Here is a 12,015-nt window from a genome sequence, read left to right as displayed (position 1 = left end):
TCCACTTAAGACGAGGTACACAGGAAGCACGTGAGGCCTCGGCCTCCACCCACAGCCTAAGAGGGAGATGGAGGACGGAAGAGAAGGGGAGGGACGGAGAACGGCTGGGACTGCAGGACTAGGCGACTTTTAAATCTGACCTATTTTTCCAGTGAGACAGGCTCTTACTATGTACCCCTCGACAGTATGAGCTACGTAAATTAGGCTGATTGTAAGTGTCCACCTGTCTCTGCCTCCCAGGTGCTGGGATTAAAGGTATGCACTACCATGGCCAGCAAGAAGCTATGAATGAAACCGAAAAGACAGAGACCTACAGGTGTGTCCCAGGGTGCTTGGCTGTCACTGGGCCCTCAGAGAAGGGGAAGCACAGGGGGGAGGCCAGTCTTGTCAAAGTCCATCAGCTCTGGGCTGCACGTATCAGTATAAGCTGGAGCAGAGAAGTCCTGAGCCCCGCCCCACCCCACCCATCCTCTCCCCCAGGATCATACAGGGGAGCTCAATTCCTGATGCCTAGAATTTATTTCTGAAGGTGAGCTGTAGCGCATAGGAAAATACACATGGCTTTCAGTCTACTTTTTTTTTTTTTTCCAGAGAAAATAGATTCTGTCATTGGCTTTCTCAGCACCATCATCCTGTTCCATGAGGCTCCAGGATGGATGGCCTGTCTCTAGGATCCCGCTTTCAAGGCAACAGCCTAGCCAAGGCCTCTGGGGCTGAAAGCAGGAGTCTGGGGGACAGCGGTCCATAAGGGGGTAAGGGCTGCACATGAGCAACACTCACTGAAAGCTAAGGCAAAGAACAGAGCTGGCAGAAGGTGCCTCCCTCACCCTAAAGACATGGCTTGCTGAGGCTCAGGACTCAGACCAGGCAGCTGGGAGGGATGGCAGTGGCCCAGCCTGGAGTAGCAGCAGGACTCAGGGTATGCACGTGGGTATGGGGTGGGTGGCATGCTGAAGAGGCAGCCTACCAGCAAATAGAGGGTCTTCAGCTTGCACATTTCCTCTGTCCCAATGTAGTTCCCAGACATGGTCCCCACTCCTACACTTGGCCCCTTACATTGACTCTACTTCAGGAAAGGAGCTCGGCTTAGGTCCCTTGCAATCCTTTATCCCCTCACGTCAGTGCAAAACATCCTTAAACAAACGCCCCAGGTTCCCTGAACCCTGACCAGGGCTGCAGGGAAGGGAGAAAAGAGAACTGCTAGCTGGGGACCTCTCCCAGCTCTGGGAATTCCTTGTACATCTCTTGGACAATCATGCGGTCCATCTGGCACTGGGGTGAGGTCTCTTCCTCAGTCAGGATGCGCCGCAGTGTAGCCTGCAGGTCTGATAGCCGATGGCGGTGCTGTAAGTAGGATGTGGAGCGGACCACGGCATGCATCAGGGAGAGGTACTCCATGCGCAGCTGTGGGAAGAGCAGGCTGGCTCAGCAACCCCCGGAGAAGTACTGGAATTGCCCCCAAAGAGGAACTGGCCACTACTGCCCGATGGACTCTGCAACAACAAAGCAGCTTGCACTCCTCAAATACCAGAACTACATCTTCAGGACCTCGCATGTATCCAACACTAAAGGGCTGCATACGTGAATGAATGAATCATGCCAGGCACGCAGCACCCCAGAGTGTGGCTACCCAGACCCTGCCACTCCTCAGGTGCTAGGTCCCCTAGGTACCACGTGTGTCAGAGCCTTGGCTTCCCCTTCTGTCTCCTGCCCCAGAAGAACTTAATTACACCTGCGACTTGAAACAGCAATCTACTCTCATACATCTCACGCAGACCTGTCCTGTGAGCACCCAACAGGAATATCCAATTGCCTGCTTGTCACTGCTTTGACCCAAAAGTTCAGACCCGAAACGCATGTGTCCTCTTTGATTCTCCTGCATCCGGTCCCACTGGTTTCCCCTGCTGCGTCTACTGCCTATCTTCTGTTTTTGAAACCTGAGCTGCCTGAGCAGCTGTCTGTGCTCTCAGCACCCACCTCAGCACCCACCCTTCACCTGCACAGTAAAGTCCACCACTCTCAGTCCCCTGCCTCATCTGCTCACCTGTTGCCGTGGCCCACTCCGCCCAACACAGGGTCCTTTTTCTCTATGCTTCCCCCTACATCAGGCCATGTACCAGCACCCCCCACCTTTAGAAGATCCTCCATTATCCAATAGTTTCCTTTTAGCACCTGGCTCACCTTTCTATTTCCCAGTACAGAAAATTGGCTACCTTTATTTACAGCTTCCAAGTCCTTCCTCGTTTCCACTCTCCTAGTAACTTAAAGTGTTCTCAACTCTCCATTCAGACACTGCTGGCCGGGCACCGCTGGTTCCCATGCGGCAAATTCCAAGACTAATTCTCCACCCCACCTCCGGCTCCTGGCAGGGCGGCTCCCCTCAGGCACACAGCCTGTGGCTTGCTCCTCTTGCTCACTAGGTTTTGTTCCTTGGTTTCTCCGTGGCTGAGCCTGCTGTGTCACAGCTAATACCCAAGCTTCCCAATCGACCACGGTCATCTCATTTCCTAGGTGGCCACGGTGTCACTGGCTTTCTGTCACATCTCTGCCCAGACAACTCCAACACGTCTCTAGCTCACTCGCTATCCGGAAGCCTTGGTGCCTGGGTATCTTGTGGGTATTTTATTGTTTGCAGGTATCTCCAAATATTTTATTTTTTCAGTGCTGGGGACCAAAGTCAGAGTCTCAGGTATGCAAGGCAAGTACTCTATAAACTGAGCTTTCCCCCAGCCTTGTCCTCAATCTTTTATTTTATTTATATAATATATTTATTTTTGGTTTTTCGAGACAAAGTTTCTCTGTGTAACCTTGGCTGTCCTGGACTCACTTTGTAGGCCAGGCTGGCCTTGAACTCACAGCTATTTATTGAGACAGAGTTTCTCTGTAACAACCTTGGCTGTCCTGGAACTTACTATGTACACCAGGCTGATGCAGGTGGATCTGCCTCCTGAGGGCTGGGATCAAAGGTGTGCCCCACCACATCACATTGCTTGGCTTGTCCTCAATCTTGACCCATTCAAAACACAACTCTATCTTTCCCTAAGGAGCTCCTTGGCCTCCATCATTAATCACCAGTACTCCATCCACCTAACCGCTTAAAACCAACCCAGAAGCAAGCTCTGCTGGGCCCCCTTCCAACACACCCCCGAACCTGACCTATTTTACCATCAAAATGGCCTCTCCTCACCCACTCACGCATGGGCTTCCTTGTCTCCACACTGCCATCACAGGAAGGCCGTGAGCTACTTCCTCTTCTGAGAAGCAATTCCAACTCTCCTCAGACACCCTGCTCCAGTTGCCACAGAGCGGGCTGCCATGTCCTGGTTTCTGAGTGGCCTTCCACGCTTACCTGGCTCTTGCAGCAGCAGCCTTGGCCCCTCATCTCCACTCAATGTCATATACACACCATTTTGGTTAAATTGCCATTCAGCTCCCATCCCCACTGCAGTGACTTTAAGGCACCTTGTCTCCAGGCGACAGGTCTGCAATCTGCCGCACAGTGATGTCAATCATTGCCATCATGTCTGTATGGTAGAAGATAGTGGCTGTGGCAGGGCTGCTGAACACATCTTGCAGGAACTTGAGGACAGAGTGCGGTGGTTGTGGCTCATGTTTGAAGATCCGTACAGGATCATCTAGAAGACAAGGGTTCCCAGGAGTCAAGGGGGGCCTGGTTGGGGTCCCAGAGTCACCAGAGGTAGAGGACTCAAAGCAGGGGGGGGTGGTTATGGAGTCGAGTGGCACCAAAGTGGCACCCATGTGCAGACTTCTAGGCTCTCACCCCCTCTGTTCAGAAGCAAAAGCAGCTTCTCAGAGAAGATCTTAACATTGGTGTGTTTGCTCAGGGCAGCCATGATGACATTCTGGTCAGGAGCTGAGGAAAGACACAGAGGGAGACAAGAGAGGAGTGTGGGTGCAGAGCCTGCAGAGCCCCACTCTGGTCAGCCACCTTCCAGACAGGCACCACCCACCCACCTGTCAGGTGCAGGTTGAGAGCCAGCAGCAGGTTCATGCAGAGGTCTGGCAGCTGTTCGGTGGTGTCCAATGGAAGGCCGTCCTCAACGATGCTTAGCAGGAACTGGGCAAAGGGGGTGCCCAGGTGTTCTGAAAGAGGGGCCATAAAGAAACCTACAGACCCAACTTTTCCTTCCCATATAGTCCAGTCTCCTTGGCTTTCTGTGAGCCTTGGGAACACCCTCTCCTTGTCAGGCTGTGGTCAGTAGGTCTCCAGGGCCTTGGGGCACGTACGGGGCCTACCTCTGGGAATTGGATTCCGCTGCTCAGTGATTCTTACCATAGTGTGCGTAGGGTACTGCCTCTCCCATGGAGAAGACCATGGCCAGGACGAGGGCGGAGTAACAGAGCTTCTGGTGGTCTAGAGGGGTAAGGGAGGCAGTTAGCAATCCTCAGAGGGCCCAGAGTCCCCAACAGGTGATGGGAACACCCTCCACGTAGCAGGGAGCGCCCCACCCCCACCTCACCCTGCGTGTCAGTCTGCATGTCCCGTGCCAATTCCACAGGCAGCACGGATGATACGAGTGTGGAGATGATCGCTGCGTCTAGGCTGCACATGGCACCGAAGCACTTGAGAAGCAGCAGCCGTAGAGACGCGCGGTGTTCCTGGCAGAAGAACCTGTGTGCTCAGTGCCCTTACTCCTGCCCACGCTCCTCTGGGCCCCTCCCCTTGTCTTGTACTTACCATTTGGTAGTAGGCCACCAAGGCTAGGACAGACTCAAAGTCATTCCTTTTGCACATTTTTTTGCACACTTCAGGGTCTGCATCAGTCTGTAGAGAGGAGAGTCACCCAGTGAGACAAGCAGGTGTGAGCAGAAGCGACCCAAGCATTAAAGAGGATGGTCAGGGTAGGAGTCATGTCTCCCGTGCTGGCAGAGCCCTCACCAGGATGTGCAGCAGCTCTTCCAGATAGCAGCGGATGACATCCTCATCCTCATACAGCGCCCAGCTGCGCTGCTGAGCATCATCCTTCCTCCGAGCCAGGTCTGCAAAGATCACCTCAAGTCTCTGCTGGTCGTGGCAGACCTGCCCTGAGGGTAGGGCTGTGCTCAGGTCCTAAGGGAAGAGGGCAAAGCATGACTCAATACCTGTACACCGCCTGCTCCAGGAAGCCTCTAAGGCCTGGCCCCCTAAGCCTAACACTCTCTGAACTGAGGTCTCACAAAACCCACACTGGGTCGGACGATTCCAGTGCTGACCTCCCAGCAGAGTGCTTAAGACTCAGCTGAGGGAATTTCCAACATCCCAACTCTCACTCTAGACCTGGATGAGCAGATCCCACGAGGCAGACACAAAGCCTGTCGCTCCTTGAATATGACTCTGAATCTTTGGTTCCCTGTTCCACAGGTGACATGGGGCCTGTTGTACCAGACCCCGGCTGTTCTGCCCAGCACTGGCATGCAAACCACTGGCCTACTGCACCCTACTCACTCCAACCAAAACCACAGCTGGAGCCTAAGGAAGTCCCTTTGGCCTACTCCAATGCCATCGTGCAGTCAGGACTCACTACTCCCGTTCCTCCTGACCAGTAACCTCATTTCCCCCCAAGACAGGGTTTCTCTGTGTAGCCCCTGCTGTCCTGGAACTCACTCTGTAGATCAGGCTCGCCTCAAACTCAAAGATCCACCTGCCTCTGCCTCCGGAGTGCTGGGATTAGAGGGGTGCGCCTTCATAAGGGACTACAGACATCTCGAAAGGCCCACGTCTCATTCACTATCATCCAAGTTGGCACCTCGGCCCCCATCACAGCTCTCCAAGCAACTTTTCTCTACACTGCCAAGGCTGGCAAGGTACTGCTCTCACCCACATCCTCTGTCTATCCTTTCCCTGCACCCAGAATCCCAAAGACAGAAGGAGCATCACAGACAGTGCTAAGCCCCTCCAGGCGGCAGGGCGCTTTCTCTGCTCCTACCACATCCTGGTCTCCTCTGTTGCCTGCTTCGGGCTCACCTACTCCCACACCATCCGCTCCCACACTGCCTGCGATCCAGCCATCCACCTTCCAACTCCTCCTCCTGTGAGCCACGCTTGGTCCTGCCCCTTGGTCCTCATCCAAGCTGTGCCTCTGTCTAGAATGTTCTTCCTCCCTTCTATGGGTCAACTCAAACGACCCCAGTGCCCAGCACAATGAAAGCCAAGAGTCAGAGCTCGACAGATACCTGTCACAGACAGCCTGGACAAACGTGTGAGGGCAGGAAGGGGGTGGGACTAGCAGGCTGGCTGAGGGTGGGAAGGCTCCTTGGTCATGCTGCCCACCCTCACCTTGCCCTCTACCAGTGAGAGGAGGACCTGTTCCATGACAGGTGAGCTGGCTGGTACGGAGGCCTGGATGTGTCCCACCACGACACCAATGGCCACACGACATAATTCATGGCTCAGACCAGTGTTTCTCCGCACAAGCTCCATCAGCTCTGCCCCAATGGTCCGTGGCACAGCTGTCTCAGCAGCTGGCTTCTCCTCGGTGGAGTGCTCCGGGCTCAGTGCCTCCAGAGCTTCCTGGTCTTCAGGGGCTGGGTTTGTATCAGCTGCTGCCTCCTCCACAGGGGGCTCAGGAGAAGGTGCCTTGGAGGGAGAGGGCTGGGCCTGGGACACGGTGGTGTGGGCACCGCGGCGAGGTACAGGTGGGGGTGTGGGTGAGCAGCTGAGACCTAGCACAGAAGGGCTGGAGCCAGTGTACAGTGTGTCCACGGAGGTGCTGCTGACCGATGAGCCACTGGATGCGGAACTGCCCCCAGAGGGTACTGTAGCACGGCCACCTGTGAACAAAGAGCAAAGGTGATGTTGGGGCAGCCTACTGGGGAGCCCCATGCTTCCTGGCCTTGAGGCCCTGACCCTAGTACAGGACCCAGTTTATCGGCCGGGCTCTCTCCTTGCCATGCCTGGGGGACCCGACTACTCAAACAGGAGGACTCTATATTCTCCCCAAGTTCAGAGTTCCTGTTTTCCTAACATGGGCAGCACAGCCATTCCAAGTGCAGGGTGCTCCCATCCCAATTACCCCAGCCTGGCCCTCTCACCACTCCCTGAGATCACCAGGGCCTCTCGATCACGGCGCTTCACTGGTGGGGGAGGGGTGGTGGGTGCTGCTCGTCGAGGCTGTGGTGGGACCTGAGAGAAGGGAGGAACGATCTGCGGGAGGGCAGGCTGCACCTGCGACCCGAGCGGACCCCTTGAGTCCCACACACCTCCTTCTAAAAAGATACCCTCGCTCCATACCTGGTAGAGGGCTCCATCTGTCCCGAGATGCTCAGAACTGGGTAGGCTATGCTGCCGTTCAAACCCGGTTCGACACACCCCGTTGGGCTGCCGAGATGCAGCAGCATCTAAATGGTGGTCACTGGTGGATGGGGTCATGACCGAAGCACTGGACGCTGAGGTGCCCCTTCGAGACAAGGTCTCTTTCCGGTGATGGATCAGCTTCCTGATAGAGAGACAAGTGGACCACGGTGGTGAGAGGCTCCTCCCTGCTCCCAAAGATCTCATTTTGTACCTGTGGGATGTTGAGACCTAACAACAGCACAGGCCCCTCAGACCGCCATCTTTCCCATGGTCCATTCCGCTCTGTGGTACTTCATAGCAACACTGTAGTATCTCTAGCCCTCATACAGGAGTCATCACACTCAAAGGAAAGTGTTACCTTCTCTTCCCAGATACTCACTGAAGGACTCCACGCTGTTCCAGGCTGTACTTGCCACCATCTCGCATGGCTGTGTTATGCACAGCCTCAATGGCCCGGTCAATAGCTTGGAGGACATCTTGCTCCATGCCCTAAAGGTAGGTGGGCAGTTAGACCTGGGGGCCAAGTGGGGTTGGTCAGCCCAGCCCCAGCCCAGGCTGGAACTAGCTTAGAATTCTGGACACTAGCAGACAGCCAAAATGGAATATGGAATGAAGTGCTCAAATTGTGTCACTCAGGAAGCAGGGGGGCACAGGGCAGACTCTGTGTGGTACTTTACATTTAGAGGCCCCCCCCCCTCAGGATTTGATCCCATAAAACGACTCTTGGCAAAGACAGTTCTGAAAACTACAGGTCTAGAGCGAATCCAATAGGAATCCCAGACTGCGACCAGGAGTGTACACCTAGCCTACCCTTGGGCTTGGCTCAGAGCCTAGCGTGAGATGCCAAAAGGAAGACTCCAGTGTCTGGAATGCTTAATCAGTCACCCTGGATCCTTCACAAAACCAAGGTCACATTCCCAAAACAGCCTTGTCTCCACAGGGACCTTCCCAAGCGCTGGGAGGTAAGACTAGTCCGTCACAGGGCCTTCCCCTTTCATCCTCCCGAGCTGCCCTACCAGTTTTTCAGACCACCTCTAGGAAGCCACTCTGTGCCTGTGGTAAAGGAGAGACTTGAAAGACAAGCCGGATCCCAGGATGTTGACATCCTTGGTTACCCTGAGTCTGGCACAGAGGGAGATGTGGGTTACAGCCATGGGGCTGGCCAGTGTGCACACTCCACAGGAACCCCAGAGCAGAAGCGAGCACACTCTGGGGTCTAGAACTCGTAGTAGTCTTCCTGAGAGTGTAGGCATAAACCACCATGCTTAGCTCCAGAGTGAATTTAAGAAGCTTCTCAGATGGAGGCAGATGGATACAGGGGTCAGCAAAGTCCTTCGGGCGGCATAAGGTATGCAGAGGTGCTGGGTGGGGGGGGCAGGAAGACAAAAGACAGACAGATGGGGGGCGGGGGTTAAAGGGTAAAGCACAGACAATGTGACACGTGAAGAGGGAAGGCCTAGGGGCAGACAGTGAGAGTCAAAACAGGAAGACCCAGACCCAGAGACAGAGTGGGAAAGTTTGAGAAGGATAGGCAAATACAAGGCTGGGTGAAAATGAAACATAAATGCGCAGGTGAGGGGAGGGGGGGGTTAGAGGGGACTAGGGGGGGATGACACAGATGGAGACTGGGAGTGTGCAGAAAGAAACTGAGGAAGTAAAAAGCCGGGCGTGGTGGCGCACGCCTTTAATCCCAGCACTCGGGAGGCAGAGGCAGGCGGATCGCTGTGAGTTCGAGGCCAGCCTGGTCTACAAAGTGAGTCCAGGATGGCCAAGGCTACACAGAGAAACCCTGTCTCGAAAAACCAAAAAAGAAAAAAAAAGAAACTGAGGAAGTGATCATTTCAAAGCCCCAGCCCTACCAGTGCTGGCTGAGCAAGGGGACTCCACAGGCCGGGAGGAGAAGGTAAGACTCCCCAAAAAGTGTCCAGTGAGACCCCAGGGCTTCAGAGGGTGGACTGGGCGTGACACGGTTTAGATTCAACTGACCTGGTGCCTGTCACCCAAGCACCTCTAGATAGGATGAGACTGAGGGTCTATAAAGGAAGTCCGTGGAACCAAGGAAGGGTCCCTTTCCGACAATAAGGGCCAGAGGACAATTCCAAATTTATCACATTATTTCTGTCCTTAATGGGCTGGCACAGGATGTTTTCCGTAGCTGGGGACTAGGGCAAGGGAGGAGTCTGGCACAGCCCAGGCTGCTCTGGGTCCCCCTTCCTCCTACAGTCAGAATAGACTAACTGGAGACACTGCAGCAGGACTCTACTCCCGAGGAAACAGGAACTGGAGCCGCAGCCGGCCCTGGAAGGAGACCAGGCCATCTTCAGAACAGGGGAAGGCTGTGGAGGAGGCTCACTTCCTCACAGTGTGGACAGCTCCCATGCCAGGATGGAGCTCCCAGATTTCAGAAAAAGGAAGTCTCAGAAGGCGGGACTGATGAAGGCTTGGGGGGTAGTGGAGGCAGTACCAGGGAGCCTGTCAGTAGGGGTTAGGGGCCTTGGTTCTGAAGGGGCTGGGTAAATAGTCCTTGGGGAAGAGGATGATAGGTGGGTGAGTTCAGGATACAGAGATATTACAGGAATTGTGAGTCACAGAAGGGACAGGGATGCCTATGGCTCTGGGGTCCAAGTGTGTGGGTTAGGGGTGGGGACTAGAGGGTGTATGAGGTGCCACAGCATCAGTGGAGGGCACAGTGGTCTTCATCTTAGAGGTGGCAGCTCCAAATGGGGCGGGGAGGGAGGCAGGAGTGCGGCCTCCTAGGGGCTCAGGGACAGGGAATAGTAAGGGTCTAAGGGATTGGAGTCTCTGGGTCCTGGTCGAGAATTCTATTCAGATGGAGGCTCTGATTCTGGATACGAGAGAGCCTGAAGTCCTAGCCCCGGAATTAAGCTTCTCACAAGCCTGCGGTTAGATGTCAAAGGCCTAGGCTTTGGTGGGTACTGGCGGCCCCCAGGGTCTCAAGTCCTTTTGGCTCTTGGGACTTACGGTCAGATTCTCAAACTCCTAGTCTGGTAGAAGTCCCGAAGAATTTGGCTGAGCTTCCTGGATCGGTTCTGCGTGTTGGCAAAGGGGTTCGGCCAGGAGGCCTGGGAAGGAGGGACACTCACCTGCAGGCGATGCAGGTAGGCAGGCGGCACGTATCCCGTCTCGCCGCTGCGCGCCCGTGCCGCTAACCACCAATGCGTGCTGCTGCGCTCCAGCACCAGGAAGGTCTCGCCCGCCGCGAACGCCATGGCGTTGGGCTCCGCCGAGCGGAACGCATACAGCGCGCGGTACATGGGGCCGGGCTGGGCCGGGCCGCACGGAGCCGGTGCTGGGTACGCAACGGGGGTTGCGGTGCCGGGAAGCCAGGCCCCGAGTGCCGCGGCGCGCTCGCCCCGCCCCGCCCCGTGACCCACGACGCGTGCGCACGCGCGGCCGCCATAGCCCCGCCCCAGGAGCGAATCGGCTCTAGCTTTGGAGCGCTGCGCCCCCTCGTGGCCCCGCGAGATTCGACGGGACGGAGTGGTGCCCCAGTCTCTAGGCCCCTCCAGGCCTCAGACTCCAGTCAGGTAATTTCGGGTCCTAGATCCCTAGTCAGGGCCTTCTTCCTCCTTAGCCAGCTTAGGTGTGAACAGTGCGTTCCTTCCCACCCTCTGAGGAAATGCGCACCGACCCGGGAACTGGGATATGGTGCTTTGCTTTGAGGAATCCTGATCAGACATTAGAAGTCCCTTCTGGGGAGGGGTCTCCCTGCTGTGTCGCTGAGGTGGTGTACAAGTGTGGGGGGGCAAAACCAAGTCATACGCTCCCCATCTCACACACACACACACCCCCCATTGGCTTCGCATCTGCTCTATTTGGGCACTTCCTCTGGCCCACGCTCCGACTCTGGCAATCATCATTTTGATGTTTTTTGTTGTCCCAAAGGACTCAAAAGTCTATGATCTTAAGGTTATATTCATAATAAATCGCTCTCTCTATATATATGTATGTATGTATGTATGTATCTTTTTTTTTTTTTTTTTAAGTCTGTTATGTAACCCTATCAACCTTACAAAGGTCCTTCTGGAAGGAGGGCGTGGGGCAGAAAGCTAATAGGGCAGGGATTTGAAAGCATGGGCTTTAGAGAACAAGCTCCGAATCCTAAATGATGCTGTTATCAGTCCCAGCATCCAGGAGGCAGAGCCAGAGGAAGGTTAAGTTCAAGATCAAAGAAGGAAAAAGCACCCTTGACCTTCAACTTAATACTAAGCTCAGACCTCCAAATCTTTGAAATCCTTGACATCCCTGAGCCTCAAGGCTTCTGAAGAGTTGCATACTCCCCACCGAAAGCCTGAATCTAGGCAGCACAAGAGGTATACACCATCAAAGTTTGTTTTGGTTTTTCAAGAGTTTTTCTGTGTCACCTTGGCTGTCCTGGGCTCAATTTGTAGACTAGGTTGGCGTCGAACTCAGAGATCTGCCTGCCTCTGCCTCTCAAGTGCTTAGATTATGTGTGCACCACTGAGGCTAGTTTTCTTTCTTTTCTTTCAAGGCAAGGTCTCGTTATGTCGCTCTAGCTGTTCGGGCACTACGTAGACCAGGGTAGCCTCGAATTCAGTGATCCACCTGTCTTTGCCTCCCAAGTGATGGGACTTTAGGGGCATGTGCCACCATGCCTGGCCTTTTCACCCCCCCCCCCAAAAAAAAGACCAGGTCTCACTAGCTGCCCCGACTGGCCTGAACCTAACAGCAATCAACTG

At 54.8% G+C, this 12,015-nt stretch overlaps 1 protein-coding gene across 1 annotated transcript; it reads right to left on the bottom strand.

The window, feature by feature from the left end:
• Nucleotides 1-500: 500 nt before the first annotated feature.
• On the bottom strand, nt 501-10,654 carry Nckipsd (NCK interacting protein with SH3 domain). Its single transcript, XM_051140366.1, has 13 exons — nt 10,399-10,654; nt 7,674-7,783; nt 7,232-7,436; nt 7,033-7,123; nt 6,278-6,771; nt 4,901-5,071; nt 4,700-4,786; nt 4,482-4,620; nt 4,295-4,375; nt 3,976-4,104; nt 3,782-3,874; nt 3,463-3,635; nt 501-1,404 (listed from the first exon to the last, which is right to left on the bottom strand). The coding sequence occupies exons 1-13, from the start codon at nt 10,567-10,569 to the stop codon at nt 1,201-1,203; spliced, it is 2,148 nt and encodes a 715-aa protein (XP_050996323.1). The 5' UTR covers nt 10,570-10,654; the 3' UTR covers nt 501-1,200.
• Nucleotides 10,655-12,015: the final 1,361 nt, after the last annotated feature.

Source organism: Acomys russatus, chromosome 32 (assembly GCF_903995435.1).
Source record: "Acomys russatus chromosome 32, mAcoRus1.1, whole genome shotgun sequence".
In the NCBI taxonomy this organism is placed as follows: Eukaryota; Metazoa; Chordata; class Mammalia; order Rodentia; family Muridae; genus Acomys; species Acomys russatus.
The sequence above is the reverse complement of the archived record's forward strand: the minus strand, read 5'-3'. Positions and strand labels throughout refer to the sequence as shown.